This window comes from Vipera ursinii, assembly GCF_947247035.1.
Source record: "Vipera ursinii genome assembly, chromosome: 3".
Classification (NCBI taxonomy): domain Eukaryota; kingdom Metazoa; phylum Chordata; class Lepidosauria; order Squamata; family Viperidae; genus Vipera; species Vipera ursinii.
The window spans coordinates 24675-49237 of NC_139516.1; the positions used below are offsets into that span (position 1 = coordinate 24675).

The window sequence follows — 24563 nt, forward strand, 5'->3', positions numbered from 1 at the left end:
CTGTACAATATCTCCTAACTCACCTTATCATGCTGTAATCTACGCTACATGCAAATAAAGGTATTTCTGGATGATCAAGGTATTTCATGAGTTCAGCTATCTGGAAAAGGGCTGTTAACAGTGATAACAGGAGATTAATCACAGTACAACGGCTTTGATCCAGAATAGTCAGAAGATGGTAATAACTCACAGCGCTTGCACATGAATCTGGAGCACATGTCTGCTGTTGTCACATGTCTGTTGGTTATGGAGGATGAGAATCTCTAGGGACCAAGAAGGAGGAAGTCCATCCCAGAAAAGGGGAGGGAAGAGGAAATACATCATAGGGTAGGAGAGGTTCTGGCTACCTACATTGTAATTTCCCCAAAACGGCCACGTGGTGGCAGCACAAAGATCTTCTCCATTATTCCTTTGGGGAAATATATGCTGCCTTTTTAATATTCCCCAAAACATTTCCCTCTATGGATTCTCCCCACAGTTGATTCCCCCCTCTTCTCTGTGGCAGTCCCTCAACTACTGGAAGACTGCTATCATGTCACCTGCTGGGAACCTGCTGCTTGAGCAGCCGGGTTGCTGGGAACCTGCTGCTTGTGAGCAGCCAGGTTGAGAATAATTAGCTGCTGGTGAAACTGGGCAGGGGCTGCTCCTGCCCAGGGTTGGCGCCCATGAAAGGACACAGAGATCTCTCGGGGTGAGGGCTCCGCTGCTCCTGGGATGAACACCGAACCACGAGGAGTGGTGGATCTTGTTTATTTATTGTTCAAATCAACCAATCATGATTAAACAGTTACATCGTGCCAATCCTGCATGATTTGAGTACACACGTGTTCTTCTAAACCTATCCTGAAAGGAGACATTGGTGTTAATAGTAGATTCAAATACAGTAATGATCAATCACCTGCAGGAGGCGTCAGAATTTGCCTTATATGGAATAGCCAATGGTGTGAAAGATTCTGTAATTATGCCCTTATATGGCTGTAGCCAATGACATCTCTCCTAGGTTTCTTTGTTTACTTCCTTATTCATGATTCACTGAAGACTTTCCACAGTAGAAAAGTACTAGCCAGCTTCATGTATAGGAACAGAGATCATGGTTATTCCAACAGTCACCCTTGGTCCTTTTCTTTTAGACTAAACATGCCTACTCCCCTCAACTGTTCATCATATGGTTTAGCCTCCAGAGCCCTGATCATCTTTGCACTCTTTCTAGGGATTTCAGCATCTTTTTTGTATCACGGTGACCAAAACTGGAGTTTGGTCTCACCAGTGCAGTATAACTAGCAATAGCACTTAAACAATCAAACAACAAATCAGCGAACACCTTGATGCAAACAAAGTCATCACTAAAAGTCAACATGGGTTTGTCAAAAACAGATCATGCCAGACAAATCTTATTACATTCTTTGACCAAGTGACAAAATTAGTGTACCAGAGGAACGCTGTAGATATAATTTACTTGGACTTCAGTAAGGCATTTGATAAAGTAGATCACAACCTACTACTTGATAAGATAGAAAAATGTGGGTTAGATAGCATTACCACCAGATGGATTCGTAGCTGGCTGACAGGCCGTACTCAGCGTGTGGTCCTCAATGGAACCTCATCTACATGGAAGGAAGTGTGTAGTGGGGTGCCCCAGGGCTCTGTTCTGGGCCCAGTGCTCTTCAATATCTTCATTAATGATTTGGATGAGGGGATAGATGGGGAACTCATCAAATTTGCAGATGACACCAAGCTGGCAGGAATAGCCAATACTCCAGAAGATAGGCTTAAGATACAGAAGGATCTGGACAGACTCGAACACTGGGCACTATCTAACAGAATGAAATTCAATGGTGAAAAAAGTAAGGTTCTACATTTAGGCAGGAAAAATCAAATGCATAGGTATAGTATAGGTGGTACCTTGCTCAATAGTAGTAACTGTGAGAGGGATCTCGGAGTCTTAGTAGACAATCACTTCAATATGAGCCAGCAGTGTGCTGCAGCTGCCAAAAAAGCCAACACAGTGCTAGGCTGCATTAACAGAGGGATAGAATCAAGATCAAGTGAAGTACTAATACCACTTTACAATGCTTTGTTAAGGCCACACCTGGAATACTGCATCGTTTTGGTCACCACAATGTAAAAAAGATGTCGAGACTCTAGAAAGGGTACAGAGAAGAGCAACCAAGATGATTAGGGGGCTGGAGGCTAAAACATACAGGGAACGGTTGCTGGAATTGGGTATGTGTAGTTTAATGAAGAGAAGGGTGAGGGGTGACATGATAGCAGTGTTCCAATATCTCAGGGGCTGCCTCAAAGAAGAGGGAGGCAAGCTATTCTCCAAAGCACCTGAAAGCAGGACAAGAAGCAACGGATGGAAACTAGTCAAGGAGAGAAGCAACCTAGAACTAAGGAGAAATTTCCTGACAGTTAGAACGATTAACCAGTAGAACAACCTGCCTCCAGAGGTGGTGAATGCTCCAACACTGGAGGTCTTTAAGAAGAGACTGGACAGCCATTTGCCTGAAGTGGTATAAGGTTTCCTACATGACCTCCAAGGTCCCTTCCAACTTTATATTATCATTATTATTATATACCGCTTCACAGTGCTTTGCAGCCCTCTCAAAGCAGCTTAGAGTCAGCATATTTGTCCCCAACAATCTGGGTCCTCATTTTACTGCCCTCGGACGGACGAAAGGCTGAGTCAACTTTGAGCCAGTCAGGATCGAATTCCTGGCAGTGGGCAGAGTTAGCCTGCAATACTGCATTGTAACAACTTCACCACCACGGCTAAAGTGGTTCTAACTTTGATCTTGATGCTGTCCCTCTTTTGATGCAGCCTAAGGCGTATTTGGTTTTTTTGGCAGCTGCAGCAGCTGGCTGGTTCATCCTTAGGAAGTGGCCCACTGGGACAAAAAGGACAAGTCTAAAAAGTAGAAGGAAGGGCACCTATCTAAGGCAGAACCTAGCCCTCACCTGCAAAAATTAAGTTAGGAAAACTAAGGCTCAGAATGATCTAAGACTTGCAACAAATGTCTAAAATAATTTTAAAAGCTTCTTTCAACACATAGAAAACAAGAAAAAAGTCAAGGAAATGATTGGTTTATTAATGGGAGAAAATGGCAAGAAGGTGGCAAGCAGCTGGGAGGAAGCAGAACTGCTTAACCCATTCTTCACACAAAAGGAAAAAAGAATCCAACCAACCAAAAACAATACCTTAAAACAGCATTTCTCAACCTTTCCCGCTCTGCGGACTGACAGGACAAGCAACAGATGGAAACTGATCAAAGACAGAAGCAACCTGGAACTAAGAAGAAATTTCCTGACAGTGAGAACAATTAACCAGTGGAACAGCTTCCCTCCAGAAGTTGTGGATGTTCCATCACTGGAGGTTTTTAAGAGATTGGACAACCATTTGTGTGAAATGGTATAGGGTCTCCTCCTTGAGTAGGGGGTTGGACTAGAAGACCTCCTTCCAATTCTGTTATTCTGTCGTTATTCCTGGCATTTGTTGCAAGGACATTCTGAGCCATAGCATTCCTGAGTCCATCCTTTATGATTCAGGCTACTTGCTGGTATTCTGATTTAGTTGTGTCCCTCTTTCCATTTTTTATACTTATCCTGTCTGTTTATAAAAGTATTCTTTATGCCACCATGCTGGTTTCGTCTGGGGTCTTTTTTCCTGTGGTATTGTGTTAAATCTGGGCTTTTATACTCTGATTTTGCAGTTTCCCATGCATCTTGAGTCCCCCCCCCCAATTTAGGATTGCCATCTATGGAACCCTTCCTAAACTCTTATCAGTTTGTTAGACGTCTAAGACACTAGTTTGATTTTGTTCAATTACTTGCACCTGGATTATGTTGAATATGACACGGTCACTTTCCCCACAACTTCAACCCTCCCCACCATCTTTTCATCTGTAAGAATTACAAGTCCAATACAGCTGGCCCTATAGTTCCCTTCTCTACCTTTTGGGAGAGAAAGTTGTTTGCTAGATTTGTCAGGAATCTGTTTGATCTTCCACTAGGTGCAGAGTTTTGTCTCCCAGTTGATGTCAGGGTAGTTAAAGTCCCCCATTACTACTGTGTTGTGCTTCCTACAGACCTTAACCCTGATTAGCAAGACGTTCATCTATTTCCTCTCCTTGGTTGGGTGGCCTGAGTGAGGCACACCCATGGCGATGTCATTCTTTTTTCTTTTTATACTGACCCATGTGTATTCAAGGAGGCTTTCATCCTTGGTTTTGTAGATTTCTGTAGAGATGTAATGATTTCTTACATATAATGCTACTCCATCTCCTCTTTTGTTCAGTCGGCTTCTTTTGAACAATTTGAATCCTTCTAGTGGTATGTTTCAGTCATGCATTTAATCTGTTTGTTCCTCATACTTTTGAGTGTCAGTGTACAGGCATCTCAGTCCTTTACAACTGGCCCTATGTTTGCTTCCTGCCGCTCCAGGTTTTATGTTCGAGCTACCCTTCCTTCCCCTTCCCTCATTCTTTGATGGGTTGTCTTGGAGTCTGTGCCTGGGATCAGTTTGAAGCTCTTTGGAGAGGCTGAGATGCTTTGGCCCAGGCGCAACCTTCCTGGTTCCCCTCGTGAGGTACCGGCAGAGAGTCTTCAGACTCCTTCATGGCCAAACTAAAGCAGACTAAAGGCAGACCCGGACTTACGACTGACCCCTGAAAAGGGAGTCTCAGAGTTACAGCAGCCACAACAGCCCCGTGGCCCTTGCTCTGTCCTCCGAGGGTAATGCAGGGCCGGGGTGGGGAGGAGGCCCCGAGCCCTATGGGGCTCTGCAGGGGCAGGAAGTGGCACATGGGGTGGGGGAGACTGTGGGAACCCTCCCCCAGGCACTTTGTGCTCTGCTTAACGACCGGCACATTCATGTAACGACCCCACTGGGAAGAGCAGGGGTGGGGGGAGGGAGGGTCCTCAAGCAATGATTAATGGCTGTCTGGACAATGATGAGCAGAGGACTAAAGCGTCCCCAGGGAGGAGGAGCCCCCCCATCGCCCCCACTTCCTCCTGCAGGGTGAGAGAAGCTTCTGCTGCCCTTCCTGGCCCTCCCCTCTCCCTGGCCAGCCTGCCTGGCATCCTGGGGAGGGGAGCCTTCCTCCCAGGCCTGGCTCGCGGGGGAGGAGGAAGGTGGCCCTGGACGGCAGCGGCCACTTTATAAAACCCCAGTGAGGCCACACCTGGAATACCGCAGCCAATTTTGGTCACCTTATCACAAAAAAAACCCGTTGAGACTTTGGAAAAAGTTCAGAGAAGAGCCACTAAGATGATCCGAGGGCCGGAGAGCAAAACATACGAAGGACGGCTGCGGGACTTGGGCTTGGTCGGTCTGAAGAAACGAAGAAACAGGGGTGGCACGACAGCAGTCACTCCAGCATCTGCGGGGCTGCCCCAAAGAAGAAGAGAGGGTCAAGCTCTTCTCCAAAGCACCGGAGGGAAGGGGGAGAAACAGCGGTTGGAAGCTGACCAAGGAGAGAAGCAGCCTGGAACGAAGGAGAAACTTCCCGACGGGGAGGACAACCAACCAGAGGAACGGGAGTCACCGGAGGCCTTTTAGGAGGAGGCTGCGGACGGGACGGGTCCTCCTGCTCGAGCGGAGGGCGGCGGGAAAGGGGGCGAGGCGGGGCGGCGCTTCCCGACCCGTCTGGCGCTCCTTTTGTTTCGCCCATCCGCAGGTCCCGCAGACCCCTCACCTGCCTCAACGGCGCGCAAGCTGGGAAAGCGCCAGGGGCGCGCGTACACGTGTCAGGGACGGCGGGCGCGCGGCCGAGGAGATGCGGGGCGGGAGGGAGGGAGCGAGGAGGCCCCGCCCGGCGGCTCAAATCTCCCTCGCCCGCAGGCCCCGCCCACCGCTTCCGCTTCCGCTCATCCCGCCCCTCGCCCGCACGCGCGCGCGCCTCTCTAGGGAGCCTCGGCGGGAGCTCCGCGGCCAAGATGGCGGCGCCGGCGGCTGCTGCTTTGGCTCCCGGCGGCGGCGGCGGCGGCGGCAACAACGGGGCTGGCATGGAGGTGGACGCGGCGGGTGAGGCGGGGGCCGGGCTCCGGCGGGCGGGGAGGGGCGGGGGAGAGCGCGGCGACCTCTCCCCCCTGACTGCGCGCCCTCTTTCGCCCCCTCCCCCCCCAGCGGCGCCGGCGGTGATGGCCTCGGGCGTGACGGGCAGCGTGTCGGTGGCGCTGCACCCGCTGGTCATCCTCAACATCAGCGACCACTGGATCCGGATGCGGTCGCAGGAGGGCCGCCCCGTCCAAGGTGAGCGGGGGGGGAGGGGAGGGGGGAGGCCGTTGGGGGGGGGAGTGAAGTCCGGAGGGGGAGACCGCGAGGGGGGGGGCTCTGGGAGGGGGAGGGGGGAGTTCCCCCACCTGACGCCCGGCTTTCTCCAGTGATCGGAGCGCTGATCGGCTGCCAGGAGGGCCGCAACATCGAGGTGATGAACTCCTTCGAGCTGCTGTCGCACGCCGTGGAGGAGAACGTGGTGATCGACAAAGAGTACTACTACACCAAGGAGGAGCAGTGTAAGCTGGGCGGGAGGGCGGGTGGGCAGGCGGAGGAGGAGGCCCGACTGAGCTGCATTTCCCTCCCCCGCAGTTAAGCAAGTCTTCAAGGATCTGGAGTTCTTGGGCTGGTACACCACCGGCGGCCCCCCGGACCAGTCCGACATCCACGTCCACAAACAGGTGAGGGGTCTGAGGGAGAACCCATGGCGCAGAGGGGCCCTGGCCCTCCGTGTCGGGCAGGACCCTGAGGTGCCCTTCTCTGCACAGGTTTGTGAGATCATTGAAAGCCCCCTCTTCCTCAAGCTGAACCCCATGACCAAGCACACGGACGTGAGTACTTTCTCCTCTGTCCTGCCCATCGGAACCCTCCAGCGGCTGCTTCTCCGAGTTAAGCCTGACGGTGAGCTGTGTGCACTCTCTTCCCATAGCTGCCTGTCAGTGTCTTTGAGTCTGTGATTGACATCATCAATGGAGAGGTAATACTCGATGCAACTTCTGCCGCCCGTCCCTTTTGGTGTTCTTGGCACTCTGGAGTTCTGGGAAGCCTCAGTTCACACCTTCTGTATCGTGAGCTGTTTTCCAGCTGGGGAATCCTGAGGGCGTTCTTGCACAGCCTGACTGTACGTCGGCTTTTGTGTCGTCTGGAACTCTTCTCAGTTCTCCTCTTTGTTTCAAGGCCACGATGTTATTTGCTGAGCTGACCTACACGCTGGCCACAGAGGAGGCTGAGCGCATTGGAGTCGATCATGTGGCACGGATGACAGCAACAGGCAGTGGGGAAAACTCCACAGGTGAGGGTTGGGGTGCTGAGAATGCCAGAATGAGCTTCCCGTCGCTGTTGCTGAATATGGATAGAGTTTGGCTGGGAGGGGTATAGCTTACCACCAGTACCCTGGGGTGGACAAACTGTTGTTCTTCCCTGCACTCCAGCCCTTGGGACCTTTCCTGCCTTGGGACCTCTATTGGGAGCAGAGCTCTGACTTCTTGTCCTTGTTTTTCCTCAATAGTCGCCGAGCACCTCATTGCGCAGCACAGTGCCATAAAGATGCTTCACAGTCGTGTCAAACTTATTTTGGAATATGTTAAAGCTTCCGAAGCAGGTGAGACAGAGCTGTAGAAATGCAACAGGCAAGCCTGATGCCCCAGCTCTCAAAAGGCAGTGTTGATCTCCCAATATATTTCCTCTCCATGCAGGTGAGGTACCGTTCAACCATGAGATCTTGCGAGAAGCCTATGCCCTTTGCCACTGCCTACCTGTGTTGAGCACCGACAAATTCAAGACAGATTTTTATGATGTGAGTTCTAAGGAGAGGGAAAGAGCTGTACTTTACAGCAGACTAAAGGCAGAATAGAGTTGTTGCAGGGGAAGAGGGGAGGTCTCCATGCAGAAAAGCCGCTGTGCTCAAGGCAGGCACACACTGGAACGTGGGGGAGAAGCAGAAGTGGAACTGTGGCAGCCGGCCAAGGGGAACGCAGGAGGGAGGCAAAAAGGATTCCCAGGTTTTCCTACAGCAGATGGCACCAAAATCCCCCCACAGGGTTTTCAGGGCTGTGGGCAGCACAGGCCCTGACCTCTCCCTGCTTTCTGATGCCTATTTTGTCTCCTGCCCAGCAATGCAATGATGTTGGCCTCATGACCTATCTGGGCACCATCACCAAGACCTGCAACACCATGAACCAGTTTGTGAACAAGTTCAACATCCTCTATGACCGCCAGAGCATTGGGCGCCGCATGCGAGGACTCTTCTTCTAAGATTTGGTGCTCCCTATAATAAAGCGATTGTGCTGAATGAGATGATGTGCGTAGGAGGTGCTCCAGGATCACCATTGTTATTTCTTCCCGTCAAGCTCAGTGTGTGTCTCCCCCCCCCCCCAAAGCACAATCGGGAATAGTATTGAGCAGAATGCTCTGGCTTGCACCTTTTGTATCCCATCTACGTGCCCAGTGCAGTTTAACAGTGAGGAAGAAACCAATGAACAAGGAACAGGATGGGAGGCAGTTTGGAAATGGCACTGGGGGGTGGTGGTTGTGAACTTTGGATAATTCATCAGCAGCAAGCTGAATAAGACAGCACCATGAAAGGGTTGTAAAAAAGACAAGTGTGACTTCAAAACTGCAGGAAATACTTGTTAGTCTGCTGGGCTGCAGTCAGGCCACCAAACAATAGGAATCGGAAGCTGAAAGAGCTTCAGAGGCAGTGATGATCAATGGGTTAAAAACTCGCCCTTGTGTAAAAGTGGAAGTTGTGTTCTTTGTGGTAGATTCCAATTAAATATTAGAAAAATCTTCCTACGTGCAAGAGTGGAACTAATTGCTTGAGTGTGTGCGTGCACGCCCTTCATTGGATGCCCTTGGTGGAGTCTGCAGTTATCTGGCAAGGATAGTATGCGCTGAGGCAGGATTGGCTTATTTGAAGGCGTTTCACTCCTCATCCAAGAAACTTCTTCAGCTCTGATTGGATGGTGGGGAATGGAAGGATTTATACTCTTTGCAGACAACTGGTCATTTGCATCCTCATCTTAGACGAGAAGCAAAATGTCTTTGAAGACAGGCAAGAAAGTGCAGTTGCCTCGTGAAAAAGCATCTTTGGGATAACTAGACCTGGATGACTTAAGAATCTCCATAGACAATTGGCTTTTAACCCTTTCCAATTTGATAATTTCACTATTTAACTTGAAAGCACAGTCTCCCTTCATAAAGACTTGGGGAGGGAAACACGTCTACTTCTGTCCCAAAAAAGGTTCCCTTTTACTCTATAAAGGTCACGTATAAAAAGTGTAAACTCTTGCATGCCTAGACTTGGTACCAAATCTACTCCCGTGGGTGCCAGATGTAGTTCTATAGCAATAGCACTTAGACTTAATACTGCTTCAGTGCTTTACAGCCCTCTCAAAGGGATTTACAGATTGAGCCTATCAATCGGTCATTTTACTGACCATAGAAGGCTGAGTAAACCTTGAGGCGGTCAGGATCAAGCTCCAGGCAGTCGGCAGAGCCAGCCTGCAGCACTGCATTTTATCCACTGGGTGGCCAGGGTTCCTTCCCTTAACAGAGCCTGGCATATTCTCTGCACCGCATGGCCGGTGAGATGCACTATCAAGGCCCAGCAGCCCCTTCTGTAGCAACCCTATTTCCACGCTGGGCTAAGCCACCCTCGCTTGGTGCGCCATTTCCCCAACGGGTCTGTGTCAGTTTTTGCTTTGTCCTCCCACCCTTCCCCGAGGACGTTTTTCAGGATCCCAACTTCAGACTCCACAGTATTTACAACACAGTGCAGTTACCGGTTTAGCACCTGTCACTCCAAGCATACCCAACAGCTGTCTTCCCTAGGCTACCACTTAAAGATATTCCCCAAAATACAGTTGATTTATTGGAAATAATACCCATGAAAGTGTTTATTGAGAGTAATTGCTTCAATCTAAAAAGAGCCGCCGCCACCGCCGCTCAAATGAAAGTGAGACGGGTCTTTTTCTGATTCACCTGCCAGATGTTGAGTTCCTCGTATTCGCCGAGAGCAGCCTGGAACTGGGTGGGAGTGAAGCCCTTCGACACGCAGTGCTGCTCAGCCTCCGTCAGCTGGATGGAGTGAGCTCCTCCAGGAGGAACCAGTTCTCGGATGGCTGCAAAAATCAATTCGGAGGGACGCTGCGTCCTGTGGAAGGCGGAAGAAATGAGTTCTCTTGAGTCTCCCCTCTTCCCCAAGCAGGAAATGGCCAGCAACAGCCAGGAATTTTAGAGAGCAAAGCACTCCCCCCCCTCACCGGCTGGGCTGCTCTCTGTCCACCAAAAGGGAATCTTTAGACATCTCCATCAGGCGCATTGCTTCATTGACATCTTCCTTCTCAACCATGTCCACGCGCCTCAGCCGGGCCTAAGCAAGGGAAGGAATGGGAACGCTGTCGATTAGAGCCCAATTTCTCTAAGACGGCTCTAACGGCTCAGATCAACCTCTGGTCATTGTCCCACGATGGGATTAGTTTATTTCAGTCCATTGCTAGGCGTACTGCAACACACTGACAGCAGCTGAACCATGCCGAGACAAGAGCGGTGGGGCCCTTTGTATCTGGGGGTTTGGGATACCCCAGTCTCAGTGAGTAATCTGAGGGTCCCCTTGCACTTGAGTCCTGCTCAAGCAACAGACGGCAGTTGCAGGTAAGAGGAACCTTATTTGGATTGGGAAGCCCCAGTTCACTGTGAACTGCTGTGCTATGAGCTACCCTTGAGGCGTATCCATGAGCTACGGCTGGTGCACAATCTGCAAGCAATTTGGGGCGTCCTAAAAATGGCGTCTTTTGCCGTCGGCTGTACTGGATGCTGGTCTCCTTCCGGGTCCAAATCAAGGTGTTGGTTATGTCCTTTAAAATCCTACGTGGCAAGTGGCCACTTTACCTGAAGAACCATCTTACCCCCATCACATTGAGTCACCCCGCCAGGCCCCTTTGGTTAAAGGATTTCAAACTGGCAGGGTCCAGGGAAGAGATCCTTCTCTGCCCTTGCTCCAGAGTTGAGGTGAGCCCCCCCCCCTCCTGCCGTTTGGGAGGAGTAGGAAGACGTGGCTCTGCCAACTCATGTGAGGCAGGAAGAGGGGCACGCAGCCCTGGGAGCAGCTCGTACCCTGAAGGCACTCCCACTGGGCCTTTTAATTTTTTTGTTCATTTTCCTTGTTTTTCCTTGGCTCATTTCACTTGGTACGTATTGCTATTTTTATATTTTTTAGGCTTTTATTTGTGAAGCCAGGCCCCCTCTGAAGGGTAGACTGGGCAGAGTCTGACGGTGGTGACATGGGCGGTCTTGGTGATGTTATCTGGGAAGAGTTCGATCCTGTGAGTCCAGAAGATGTGGACGGGATCATGAGGAGGCTGAGCTCCACCATGTCTCCTCTCTGCCGCGGTTACTGCTGCCGCCCAGATCTGAGGCTGGGGGACGCTTCTGCGTGCCTCCGGAGGCTGGATCGGGATGCCAGAGGCCTTTCCCAGACTGCTGCCCCCCAGAAACAGGCCGCCGGAGGGGTGCAGATCTCGCGTGATCTTGCGTTACTTTAGGCCTCCATTCTCTGCGAACGCACAGAAGGCCTGGAGAAGCAAGAAAGTGAAGGATCTCGATCTTCGCAGGGCGAAGGCCTGGTGCCTGGGGAGACCCAGGGCGGGAGGGAATAACCAGGGTGAATGTTGCAGTGCCACTGCGGTCGCTCGTAAGGGCAAACGATTGCTGTGGTGGGGCAACCTTCATAATTTCAGGACTAGCTCATAAGCACTAGGGGGCGCTCATCACCTAACTTCGAACGAATTTGGGGATTACCTGTACACACAAGCCCAGCCACTAAAGCTTAAAGTGAAAGGAAGCGAATCCCCTTTGCAGTGGGCCTTTGGGTGTAAAGCAATCACATAAACGGCTTCAGGATTTATGGAAAAGCTCAGACTTTGCATGTACAGAGTACAATCCTCAAACGCCCCCCCTCCCCAAGAATAAAAGCATGTAAAAGTCAAAACCTGAACGCCAACAGAATCCAATTAGCAGCCAATGAGAATTCACTTGAAACAAAAGTAGAAACACGATGCTTTTCAAATATATTTGAACTACAGCATCCATAATCCACTGCCAGGTTTAGCCCAAACTATCCTCACACAGTATCGGATCACGTACTCTGGTGGGGAAAGATCCTTTGCATCCAGTTCACTTCAGATTCTTGGGATCGCTGTTTTTCCCCCCACCCCAGAACCTGCTTTCTGTAGCCCCGCCTCCACCATTGGGTCCCCTCTGAGACCCAGTCTACCCACATCATTTCCACACACCCTGACCTCTTTTCCTCCCCACTTTGCTCACCAGGGCAGTGGCCAGGCGCAGGATCCCCAGCAAGGTGCGGGCGGAGGTATAGGTGGTGTCCTTGCTGGCCCGGGCCTCCTTCCGCATCTCCACGTAGGCTGCCGTGATGTAATCGGCCAGGGCCTCGGGCACTGCCGGCTGCTTTTGCTTGCAGGTGGCGATGTATCGCCTGTGGAGGGACCAAGGGGAACGAACCTGACCTGGGGAGTGCCAGGTAGGCAGGCAGGCAGTTAACCCTCACGGCCTCCACCCAAAAGTCATCTGGGCACAAGACCCTCTGGGGCCACCTGGAAAGCAAGGCTTCCTCCCCTGCTCACCTCATCAGGCCCATGTCGAGCGGCTGGAATTGGCAAGGCGGTTGCCGGCTGTGCTGGTGTACGTAAGTGATGTGCTGGGCCAAACTGTGGAAAACACAACCCTTCTTAGCAAATCAGAGGGATTTGGGGGGGGGGGGGAAAGGCTGCCAGAGAGGCTAGCAACTCTCTCCTTTCTCTCACCGCAGGTCGTTGTCCCGGTCAGGCCTGTCCTGGATCAGCCAAAGCAAGTCGAAGCGAGAGAGCAGCGCTGCAGGCAGCTGGATATTCTGCTCCAAGCTGCGTTTGGGGTTATATCGCCCATAGGCAGGGTTGGCAGCTGCCAGGATGGCACAGCGGGCGTTCAGCGTGGTCAGGATGCCTGCCTTGGCAATGGAAAGGGTTTGCTGCTCCATCACTTCGTGGATAGAGGTGCGGTCTGACTCCAGCATCTTATCAAACTCGTCGATGCAGCAGACCCCCTGGTCGGCCAGGACCAGGGCTCCACCTTCCAGGGTCAGCTCCCCCGTCAGCGGGTCACGGAGAACGGCAGCGGTCAGTCCCACACCGGAGGAGCCTCGGCCTGTGGTATACTGACCTGCAGGGATGGGGCAGAGAAGGTTTCCACAATCCTTCCCTCTCCAGCCACGATGCTGGGTGAAGTTGCTTTCGTTTTAGGCCCCCGCCCCCGCCCCGGGGGCTTCCAAAGGGCCCCAGCTGATCACTGGAGGCACCTGGATACACAAGTGCACTCGATGACCCAGGTTAATTTTTCTTCAGAAGCTCCCCGGGCCCCAAGAATAGCCCTTCCTCCCCGACAGAAGCTAAGCGGCTCTTGATGCCCGCCTGTGACTAGTGGGCAGCCATTCAGGGGCTGCAGCTGCCAGCCGGTCAGCTCTGTAAAGCCTGGCATCAGCCAGCAGGTTCCCTCTCGTGAAAGACTCACTGCGTGGCGCAAGGCGGGTGATGTAAGACAGCAGCTGAGACTTGGCCACACCGGGATCCCCCATGAGGCAAATGTTGATGTTCCCTAGGGAAAGGAGAGGGACCCTGCAAGGATCAAGGGTTGAAAAAAGGGGGGACGCCCCTCCCCCATCACCTTTTGGGAATGCTAACACTGCTGGCAAAGCTAAAGGTTGCCAAGGGTGGGGAAGAGAGGGAAGATGCCCGAGGGCAGTGAAGCAGGATGGGCTTCCCAGGCACAGAACCTACCCCGGATCTTCATGCCCCGTGGACTCTGATCCACGCCGCCCACCAGCAGCAGCAGCAGGGCCTTTTTCACATCCTCGTGGCCGTAGATCTCGGGGGCGATGGAGCCGGCCAGCTTGTCATAAAAATCCTCCTCTGCAAGAAGCAGAAGGCCGTGTGTGGCGGTGCACATGGCCGCTGACGCAGAAAGCAGACAGACGGACAGCTCATTCCCCTTCTAGAGGATCGGCCTTAGAATAGAGCTGGAAGGGACCTTGGAGGTCTTCTAGTCCAGCCCCCTGCTGAAGCAGAACCTATAACATTTCAGACAGGTGACTGTCCGGTCTCTTTTTGACGACCTCCAGTGATGGAGAGCTCAGAATTTCTGAAGGCAAACTGTTCCACTGACTAATTGTTCTATCAGGAAGTTTCTCCTTAGTTCCAGGTTGCTTCTCTCCCTGATCAGTTTCCATCTGTTGCTTCTTGTCCTGCCTTCGGGTGCTTTGGAGAATAGGCTGACTCCCTCTTCCTTACGGCAACACCTCAAATGCTGGAATACTGCTCTCATATCACCCCTATTTCTTCTTTTCTCCGGACTAGCCAAACCCAAATCCTGCAGCTGTTTATATGTTTTAGTCTCCAGGCCTTTGATCATCTTAGCTGCTCTTTTCTGAAGTTTTCCCAAAGTCTCAACCTCTTTGCAAACAGCTCGGCAGGAGCAATGAGGGTCCCAGTCTCCAGCCTGGGAAGGCAAACACCCCAGAAGCTCACAAAGCAGCTGTTAAACATAGCTCCCGGTCCAAAGGAGGGGCCGAAAGCCTTCAGGACGTGACCAACACTGTTTCTAGCAGTGCGACTCATGCAAGGTCAATGGACAGGCCCCAGCCGCCAAATGCACGGCCTGCCCTCTGAGCAACTTTTAAAGTCCAGCTTTCGTCATACAGGTGGTGCTCGATTTACAACCAAAGTTACAATGCCACCGCAAAAAGGGACACGACTGTAGCAGCATGCCTGGGGTCGCGCGATCCCCTTTTGCCACTTTCTGACCAGCAAAGTCAACGGGGAAGCCAGATTACTTTTACAACCGTTTTACTAACTTAATGACAGTGACTCACTTAACAACTGTGTCAAAAAGGTTGCAGAATGGGGCAAAACTCACTTAACAGCTGTGTCGCTTAGCAACAGAAACTTTGGGCTCAGTTGCGGTCATAAGCCGAGGACTACCTGTATGGCCAAGCAGGCAACAGAAGAGTCCAGGAGACAAAAACGCAGGTGAAAGAGGAACAAGGTTCCCTCAGGCGCTGTGCAGCACAGCTGGGTTTTGGGCCAGGCTAGCTGTTAGGCGATGACCAGGGAGACCCGGGTTCAAGTCCACCGTCAGCCACAACAGTGAGCGGCTGGGTGACTGTGGGCCAGTCCGGCTCTCTCAGCCCAACCAATCTCACCAGGTTAGTTGACACTGTGACAGAAAAGCGTAGGTAGGTGTGCGTAGTCCCAAAAGGAAGAATGTACAACTAACAAGTATAAAAAAGACCATCGTCAAATCACTTTGTGCGGTTTGAACTACAGAAGCGACAGCCACGCAACTTCTTTCCTCAGGGAGAAAAGCGGTTTCCTTTTTTTCTCCTCAGGGGGAGCAAAGAGGAAAAGAAAAACACCCCACCTGTAATCTGCCGCAATTCTTCTTCAGTGAGTTCTGCTTCTCCCAACTCCTGCTCGCTCTTGCTCAGGCAAGTGATGTGGTGGGCCTCCAGGTACGTGTCGGAGAGAAGGCCCTGGGGCACAGCAAGCCACACACTCAGCTCGCTCAGAGGGGCCTGGACCCCCCGCCCTGCCCCACCCCCAGCCGAACTCCCCACCTGCAAGAGCTGCCGGAAGCCAGTCTGCCGCACAGGGAGAAAGATGCCGGTGATGCTGACGTGGTCGCCTGGCTGCACGAGACGCGTGTTCTCGCCTTGCACACTGACGCTGATGGAGCGCGGCAAGTTCCCCACTGGCACCTGGTCACTCTGCAAGCAACAAAGGCAACCCCGCAAAAAACATAAGGCCCCCTAGAGGGGGCAGGACCTACTACTTGGATGCCGTGCCTTTCTGTGGTATGGGAAGAATAAAACACACGGATACTTTCAAAACCATTTTATAAGGAGCGCGCTTCTAGAATGGGAAAAAATAAAATCAAAAATCTATATTAAAATACCTGGATGGCTTTCAACAATGGAAGCACTTGCATACCCAAATTTAATTAACCACAAGAAAGTTGTGACCTATAAAGACATTTTGGACAATGAACGGAAACTGAAAGACAAAATTTACAAGAACAAGGTATTGATTTATCACGGTGGCTATTGTTGCAAATTCAAATGAGATATGAAAAAGATGCTAAAACACCGGGATTTTACAAAGGACAGAATTTGACCTGATACTGTTGAAAATAGATGAAAAATTAGAAAACTATAACTATTTGCTAAGCTTAAAGATGGAAGAGGAACAAGTAAAAAAAGCAATGATAATATGGGCAAAGAACTTTGGACATAATATAGAATTAGAAAACTGGCAAAGTTTATGGGAAAGAAACGCTAAATTAATGAAAGCGGTGACTTATAAAGAAAACTTATACAAAATGTTTTACAGATGGTATTTAACACCGGCAAGATTAGCGATAATGTTTAAAAATGCAACAAAACCCAGGTACTTATTATTATATCTGGTGGACGTGCCCTAAAGCAGGGGTCCTCAACCTTGGCTGAGGAATTCTGGGAGTTGAAGTCCACAAGTCTTAAAGTTGCCAAGGTTGAGGACCCCTGCCCTAAAGCTAAAAGATTTTGGTCAAAAATACACATATGGTTGGAAAAAATGACTAAAAACCATATAGGTTTTAAGCCAGAATTGTTTGTTAGGCGTAATAGGAGGAAACTATGAGAAAGATTATATATATTTAATTTTACATGTATTAACTGCAGCAAGAATTGTATTTTCCCAATATTGGAAAAATGTAAACTTCCCAATGGAAGAACTAATTAAGAAAATTTTAGATTGTGCGGAAATGGACAGATTGACATTAAAGATAAAAGAGAAAGAAAACTCAGTGTACTTTAGAACATGGGACAATTTTTAACAATGGCTAGAAAAATGAGTTAGAAAGGAAGGTGATATGTAACACTGAACATATATATATAAAGGTAAAGGTTCCCCCGCACACGCGTGCTAGTCATTTCCGACTCTAGGGGCCGGTGCTCATCTCCGTTTCAAAGCCGAAGAGCCAGCGCTTGTCCGGGGACGTCTCCGTGGTCATGTGGCCGGGATGACTAGACGCCAAAGGCGCACGGAGCGCTGTTACCTTCCCACCGGAGCGGTCCCTATTTTTCTACTTGCATTTTTTACGTGCTTTCGAACTGCTAGGTTGGCAGAAGCTGGGACGAGTAACAGGTGCTCACTCTATTACGCGGCACTTGGGATTTGACCCGCCAAACTATATATATATGTATAACATAAGGCCCGTGTCCCCGAAAGTCCTTTATTTTTTTCCACCCTGTTTCACTACCATTTTAGGAAATTCCAGGATATCTGGGAGCACTAAAAGGTTCCATGTAAGAGAATAGGATGTATGTATGCATTGATAAAATGAAAATAAATCAGTGATTTTTAGCTAAAGAAACCGATTGGTTAAGGCTTTGCAACAAGTTGGCTGATGGGACACCCCCCTTACACTGCATCTGGCAACAGACAGCTTTGATGCACCAACTGCTGCAAACAAGGTGCAAGGAGTGAGACAAACGCTAGGAACAACTACATCTCCCATCAATGTCGGTTAGGTTACCTTTTCCGTTGCCATCGCAGTAAACGAAAAGCCAAGAGCAGCCCAGAAAACCACCCGACCAGATAACCGATTATCCAACCTCCCCAAACTCACGTGCTCCTGTATTTTCAGCTCCTGATATTTAATGAACTTGGACCCTCTGCTCTGCAGGTAGAGGCGGCCACCAGCTCGGTTGGTTTGGCACTCGCGGCTAGGGCACATCAGTAAAGGCATGAAGCTGGAGGACTGGATCTGGGGGTGGGAAGCGCAAAGAGATAGGAGGAGGGCCAGGCAGAGGGAACCCCGGGAGATCCCACCAGGCAGCCTGGCCGGCCTCTTCCTCACCGGCTGGTAGGTCTCCGCACCGCACTGGTCGCAGCTGTAGGTGGCCACCACCATGCGGGGCTTCACCTCGGAGACTCGGGTGACGATGCCCCGGACCGTCACCAGCTTCCCGATGGCCTCCGCCTTCACCTCCCGGATCACCCGAGGCTTGGCGCTTGAGGGCGCCTTGAAGTACAGCTCGCTGCGGGACCAAACACAGCACCAGGGGGGGCGGCTGTGGCTGGCGCCGGGCAGAAAGCGCCCCCCACTTTTGCGGGAGTGCCCGTCCCACCTGCCCCCTCCCCTCCCCGGGAAGCGGCCGCCACTCACAACCGGCGCAGCAGCTCCGCCGGGAAGCGGTTCTGCGGGTCGCGGGCCTGCCCGGGGTCTTCCCGCGCCCGGCCCTCCATCAGCAGCCGGTGCTCCAGGTAGACGTCCAGCCCGTCCCGCGGCGCCACCTGCGGAAGGAGGGGTTGAGCGCGGGGGGGGCGCCATCGAGGCCGGACCCCTGCCCCCTCCCTCCCCTCCCCCGGGGCTGACCTGGCGGCTGCGGAAGCGCGGCAGGAGCTCCCAGACGGCGTCGGCGAAGAGGCGCTGGTAGCGCTTGGCGTTCTCGCAGGCGGCGTCCAGCAGCGCCGGGTCCTCCTCGGCCACGTCGTCCAGGTCCACGTAGAGGGCCGCCTGCTCGCGGTGCGCCAGCCGCTCCTGCGGGGACCCGGCCCGGAGGGAGGGAAGGGCGGCGTCAGGGGGGCGCGGGCGGACGGCCAGGCACCCCCAACCCCCCCCCCCCCACATCCCCATCCCCCGCCGCCGATGCTCACCAGCTGCTCCCGGTAGGGGAAGGCCTTGCCCGGGCCGCCCTGCCGCCGGAAGCCCTCCAGGAACGCCTGGGCCCTCTCTGCGGGGAAAGCGGGGAGAAGCGGTCAGCCGTCGCCCGCCTTCCCGCCTTCCCGCCTTCCCTCCCTCCCGCGGGCCTCCCCCCTCACCGCGCTCCTCCGCGTAGTCCCGGCCCTTGCCCGCCATCGCGCCGCCCGGCCGCCTTCCCGCCTCGGAAAGGGCGCCAAAGCCGCTCGCCCCGCCCCCCTCCGCGCCGCCCGGCCAATCGCCGCTGCCCGCCCCGCCCTTCCCGGATGCGGAAGGAGGAAGAAGGGGGGCTGCGGGGGGAGGGGGAGAGGGCGCATGCGCAGTGCGCGGCGGCGGCGATGATGCTGGCGCAGCTGTTCGTGCTCTCGTCCCAGGGCGACCGGCTCCTCTACAAGGACCGTATCCCGCGGGGAGGGGAGGGGGGGGGGCTGGACCCGGCTGCCCCGCGCGCTCCTTAACCGGCTTCCTGCAGTCCGCGGCGACGGGAGCGCCGACCTGGTGGAGACCTTCGCGCGGAGGATCGCGGCGCTGCCTGCCGACCAGGCGCCGGTCTTCATGGTAGGGGGGGGAGGGCGGGCGGGGTCCCTCCGCCCCCACGCGCCCCCGACCCCGCTGACCCCGCCCGTCTCGCCCCGCAGGAGGCCGGGCCGGGGCTCCACTTCGCCCACGTGCGCCACGCGGGGCTCTACCTGGTGGGCACCCTCCGCCCCGACGCCTCCCCCTTCGCGGCCGTGGAGTTCCTGGGCAGGTAGGCGCCGGGGGGGGGGCGGGGGCGGACGAACGGGCGTGGGGGGCGGCGGCTGAGCCCCTCTGCGGCCCTTGCAGGCTGGCGGCGCTGCTGCGGGACTACTGCGGCCGCCTGGACGAGAAGACCGTCGGGCTGAACTTCGCCCTCATCTCCGAAGTGCTGGACGAGCTGCTGGTGGGTTGCTGGTGTGGGGGGGGGGAGACGGGAGGGCGCCGTGCGTGGCTGAGCCCTCTCCCCCCCCCTTCTAGGATGACGGCTACGTGCAGAGCACCGCCCCGGAGGTCCTGAAGAGCTCCATCCAGATGGACCCGGTGCTCAGCCAGCCCTTCAGCCTCTTTGACCTCAGTACGGTGGGCTTGGTGAGTGGGCGCTGGGGGCCCTCCGGACGTCCAGGGGAGCTTCCCGCTTTCCCTGGGAGAAAGCAAATCTTTTGGGGGTGTTCAGTCCAAAGTGCATAGTATCCAGGTCAGGGTTCTTCCAGACGTGCTTTTTCAGGAGGCAACAGGACTTTTTCTTTGAAGATGTTTCGCTTCTAATCCGGCTAGGTGGTTGGGAACCCTCTTTGAGCACTATTGTTTACGTATTGGTACATAGTAAAAATTATCTGGTCTTAAGCAGTTTTTTAAAAGTAGGGAAATACAGCCCCAGATCAATGATGGATTATGTGATGCCATCATTTTTTTTTAAAAAAAAAGCGAAAATGGAAAATCCTTGTGTAAAAAACTAAGTACACCCTCACTGCTTCCATAGAGAGGTTAAGTAGCTGCTGATCGAGGCCCCTGGATCAACTGATCACCAGCTAGTGGGAGTATCGCTGTAAAAACCAATGTTTTAAAAGAGTTTGCTGGTCTCCAGCAGTGAGGCCTGCGTTAACACTGCCGTAGAGAGGAAAGACCTCCACAGTCATCTCAGAAAAGCAATTCTTGCTGCCGATCAGTCTGAGAAGGGTTACAAGGCCATCTCCAAATCATTTAATCGTTCTACAGCGAGGAAGATTATTCTCAAGTGGAAAACATTTAAAGACAGTTGCCAGTCTTTCCAGGAGCCCCTCTCCGAGATGCCGAGTGTACGGTATACGGTACTGTTTTTCCAGTTCCTTTCATGGTACTTTTAGGGAAACAAGATTCGTTTTACATTATACGATCACAATCAAGGAAAGTCCCATCATAAACTTGATATACTTGGCCCCATCAACTTTAGGTACTATTTGTACCCCCATTCTTAATATCTTTTCTGTCTTACGACCACACGTATTTCTACTGTGTTATGTGGTTGCAGTTTGGAGCAGATACGCAACAGAGCAAAGTGGCCCCCAGTTGTGCAGCTGCTCGTCCAATCCTGTCGCTGCGGGGAGAGCAGGTAAGGTCCTCCAGTTCCCACTCTGGTCAGTCCCCCGAAGCCTCCAAAGGGATTGGCTGAACGAGGCCAGAGCCAGGCTGCCTGATGGGTGGTGTCAAGCTGGGGTGGGAGAGGGGGAGATGAAGCCAAGTCTCCAAAAGGCCCATAAAATGGTGAAAAATGAACTTATTTATTTTAAAACTGTCCTAACCCTCCTAATTTGAAGACATCTTTGCCTCATCTCGGATGTCTCAACAATGCCAAATGCGGCCCTTGCCCTATAAATGTTTCACAAAATCAGAAGTTCTTCAGAAAAGGATTACTCCATCACCAGACCTCTTCACGATCTATGCGGTCAGCTTAGAGCTCACCACCCAAAATCATCTCGGCCGAGGTCCCAGAAATGGATTCAGCCACTGTTGGGTTGCCACATCTTTGAGCAGCAAGTTTTGCGACGGTGGCTTCCCCATTTGCCTCGTGTGGGCAGAGCAGCGAGTCCCCTGGAAGTGGGGGCGGCGGCCTGGCCTTGGGTCCCTAAAAGCCAGAGGGTGGCTGCCCTGGTTTAGAGAGTGGGACGGTGCCTTTCTCTGCCCCCAGGTTTCACAGCCTGAAGTTTTCCTGGATGTGGTGGAACGACTCACAGTCATCATCGCTGCCAACGTGAGTCAGAAAGTGCCAGAGAGAAGCTGGTTTCCTTTAAAATTCCAGCTCCTTTTCAGGTTGGAGAGGTTGAGGGGCTGCCCTTTTCCTTTCCTAGGGCACTCCCATGAAAACGGACATCCAAGGGGAGATACGTCTCAAGAGCTTCTTTCCCGGCTGCTCTGGTGGGTGGAGGCCGCTCGTGTGTATCTGCTGCTTCCTGGAGGCCCAGCGGAAAACAGGGAAATCCTAGTTGCTTTGGCTGCTGTGTGGTCCAGCTCTAAGTGCTGAAGGGAGGACCGGATTCCCCAATTTAGACTTTGGGGATGGGATATCGAAGAGGGCGTACAAAGGGAAAAGACACCAGGATAATTACAATTAGGACTTATTAATGAAAATCTAGTACTTTCAATAACAGAGTCAAAAGAGAAAAGAGGGGAATAATTATCTAACTGGGCTTAGAGCAGGGAGTTTGTTATTTCACAACTTGTGAGAGTAAATAGGAAAAAAAAACCAGCTTGTCTAAAGAGCGAGTATCTCCTAGGTATTGGTTTTAAAGGGGGGGGGGCAAATCACAGGACACAGACCCCGAGACCCAGACCCCCATCCCATGGGAAAGCCAGCACCCGCCCCGCTTTGCCCAGGTTGGGGCCCTGCACAAAAGGTCCCTAGAGATGCCATGTGGCGAGCAGGGGCTGGGCAGAAGGACGAGGTGCCAGGGGGGAGTCCATTGGGCCGCCGTTTCTCTTGCAGAAATGCGGATTGGCCTGGCGGAGGAGTTCTGCGTGGGCAAGGCGGAGCTTCGAGGTGTGTAGCCCCCTTGGTTGTAGCCGGATTGTGACGACACACTGGGTGGAGCTGTTGCCCCACCAGCATCAGAGTGACTCTTAGCCCTGAAGGGTCTTGGCTATTTCAGGGGAAACTGAATGTTCCCAAGGCGGCGGCAGCAGCAGCAGCAGCATCTCACCTCCGTGAAATGAAACTGCCAAAAGAGGCTCTCCGGTCGGAGCCTCCCTGCCGATCTCCCTCCCGGTGGGCCGGCTGCCGCTCTCCGGTCGGGTCATAACGCTGCTGCTGCTGCTGCTCCTTGCGTGCCTCCCCAGCTGGCTGAGGGCCGGCTGACCAGCCATCTCACTTGAAGGAGGCTCGACTTGCTCTTTTGTCCCCAGGTTACGGCACGGCTGTCCGCGTGGACGAGTGTTCCTTCCACAGTTCCGTTAAGCTGGATGAATTCGAGTGCAGCCGCATTCTCCGTGTCAGCCCCAGCCAAGGGGAGGTAAAGGCAGGGGAGGGACAGGTCCACATGGTTGGAAGAGTAGATACTATAGTGAGTTGATCCTGAGCATCTCTGCTCAGGCTGGGTGGAGGTACCTACTGGGCCTTTTGCTGGATTGTGCCTCAAGGGCAACTACAGATGGGGACACCGATATCCTTCCTCACCCTTCGCCTTGCTGTCCTCTGAGCCGTCCCCCACCTGGCAACAGGCTTTCGGGAATGGGGTGCTCTGACTCATACATCCTATGGTCAGGTCTCCATCTCCACTGGGGTTGTCAACATCTCCCACAAAAACCTGTCCTGTTGGCCCACTGGGCCTGAAGCTCTGCTGTGCTCCCGAGGTCCCTGGCGTGAGACTGCAAGGCCAAACACAAGCGCTCTGCCATCCCTCACAGCAAATGCAGGAACAGCAGCAAATAAATCCGCAAATGTTAAGACCCCCCTGTACTCCCCGTCACGTAGAAATCAGGGTTCCACAGGTATCTTTACACAGTGCTACTTTCCAGGGCTGCATTAAGGCTCCTGGCAGGCGCCACCCACCATTAACTCACGTTCGGTCTTTCTCAAGGTTTACTAGTTGTAGTTTTAGCGTTTGAGATACCGTATGAGCTGGATAACTGGTAAAATTCCAAGTAGTTGTCATTTAACCATGCTTGCTTTTTCGTTCCTTGGGATCCGTTTAAATTACTCTAGGTGGATTTGTCCTTAAAATCTGCTCAGAAAACCTCATCTGCAAAATTGCTTTTTTGAGCAGCTGACTCTGATGCAGTACCAGCTGGCTGATGACATCCCTGCGGCCCTGCCCTTCCACCTGTTTCCCACCGTTCGGCACGGCTCCTGTGGCCGGTGAGTGGCAGCCAGCTCGTCGGCCAGGCTTCTTTTCAAAATGCCACCCCGTTGTGGGCTCATCACACTTGCCCATCTTTTTTTCCTTGGCAGGGTGCAAATTTATCTCAAGCTTCGCTGTGATTTATTTCCCAAAAAGTAAGAAGCCCTTTATTGTCTTCTGAAGGGGAAACAGAGACTTAACCCTCTTTCTCTCAGCTTAACCGTCTAAATTTTTGTAGCCATGCTGTCAACCTTCACATCCATCTGCCTGTTCCCAAAACTACGCTGAGGTGAGTTGGCCATTGGCTAAGTGGTTGGGGGGGGAGGCTAGGCTCTCGCTGCTGCCCGGCCTGTGGACTCTGCTGGATCTTCTGGTCTTCCTTTATAGCTTTTCTCAGGAGTTGAGCAGCCCTGAACAGACGGCCATTTTGCAGCCCACCACCAAATCTATTGAGTGGATTGTTCCCCGAATGCAAGGTGGCTCTCAACTTTCTGCCATGTTTAAGGTAAAGAGCCATCAGGTTTCCGTGGTACAAGCCTGCCCGGTGGGGGGAGGAGGTGCCACAGCCAAGGCCTCGAGGCTTCCTTGGTGGGAGGAGGAGGGGCTGCGCTCCCCCTCCTTGTCCCGAGACCGTCCGCTCTCTCCTTTGGCAGCTGGAGGTTCCAGGGCTGACCCAGGCAGGACTGCGTGAGCTGGGACCGGTCAACCTGTCTTTTGAGATGCCAGCCCACACCTGCTCTGGGCTGCAAATCCGCTTCCTGCGCTTCACAGGACCACAGCCTACTCTCCCTCACCGCTGGGTGAGGTATGTGACTCACAGCGAGTCCTATGTGATCCGGCTCAATGCAGGATAGGCTACCTCCTCGTTATTCCAAATTAAACAGCTTTATTTTTTAACTAATTATAAACAGCGAAAGCCATGAAACATTCTGCGTGACAACCCCCTCCCC

The 24563-nt window shown here is 52.9% G+C and overlaps 3 protein-coding genes across 3 annotated transcripts; 2 read left to right on the plus strand and 1 right to left on the minus strand.

The window, feature by feature from the left end:
• Window positions 1–5845: 5845 nt before the first annotated feature.
• On the plus strand, window positions 5846–8784 carry COPS6 (COP9 signalosome subunit 6). Its single transcript, XM_083358433.1, has 10 exons — window positions 5846–6022; window positions 6125–6250; window positions 6382–6513; window positions 6587–6675; window positions 6763–6825; window positions 6924–6971; window positions 7172–7286; window positions 7503–7595; window positions 7690–7790; window positions 8108–8784. The coding sequence occupies exons 1-10, from the start codon at window positions 5935–5937 to the stop codon at window positions 8246–8248; spliced, it is 996 nt and encodes a 331-aa protein (XP_083214559.1). The 5' UTR covers window positions 5846–5934; the 3' UTR covers window positions 8249–8784.
• A 1089-nt stretch (window positions 8785–9873) lies between these two features.
• Window positions 9874–19002, minus strand: MCM7 (minichromosome maintenance complex component 7). Its single transcript, XM_083358770.1, has 15 exons — window positions 18907–19002; window positions 18742–18818; window positions 18461–18625; window positions 18251–18378; window positions 17942–18122; window positions 17711–17848; window positions 15660–15809; window positions 15464–15575; window positions 13825–13956; window positions 13559–13642; window positions 12817–13210; window positions 12637–12720; window positions 12320–12488; window positions 10258–10367; window positions 9874–10148 (listed from the first exon to the last, which is right to left on the minus strand). The coding sequence occupies exons 1-15, from the start codon at window positions 18941–18943 to the stop codon at window positions 9941–9943; spliced, it is 2169 nt and encodes a 722-aa protein (XP_083214896.1). The 5' UTR covers window positions 18944–19002; the 3' UTR covers window positions 9874–9940.
• An 85-nt stretch (window positions 19003–19087) lies between these two features.
• On the plus strand, window positions 19088–24514 carry AP4M1 (adaptor related protein complex 4 subunit mu 1). The gene is made up of 15 exons (XM_083358771.1): window positions 19088–19183; window positions 19257–19342; window positions 19423–19532; window positions 19610–19706; window positions 19781–19891; window positions 20811–20891; window positions 21468–21530; window positions 21628–21694; window positions 22263–22316; window positions 22679–22785; window positions 23539–23630; window positions 23724–23768; window positions 23852–23902; window positions 24001–24118; window positions 24267–24514. Exons 1-15 carry the CDS (start codon window positions 19123–19125, stop codon window positions 24465–24467), a joined length of 1344 nt encoding a protein of 447 aa, XP_083214897.1. The 5' UTR covers window positions 19088–19122; the 3' UTR covers window positions 24468–24514.
• Window positions 24515–24563: the final 49 nt, after the last annotated feature.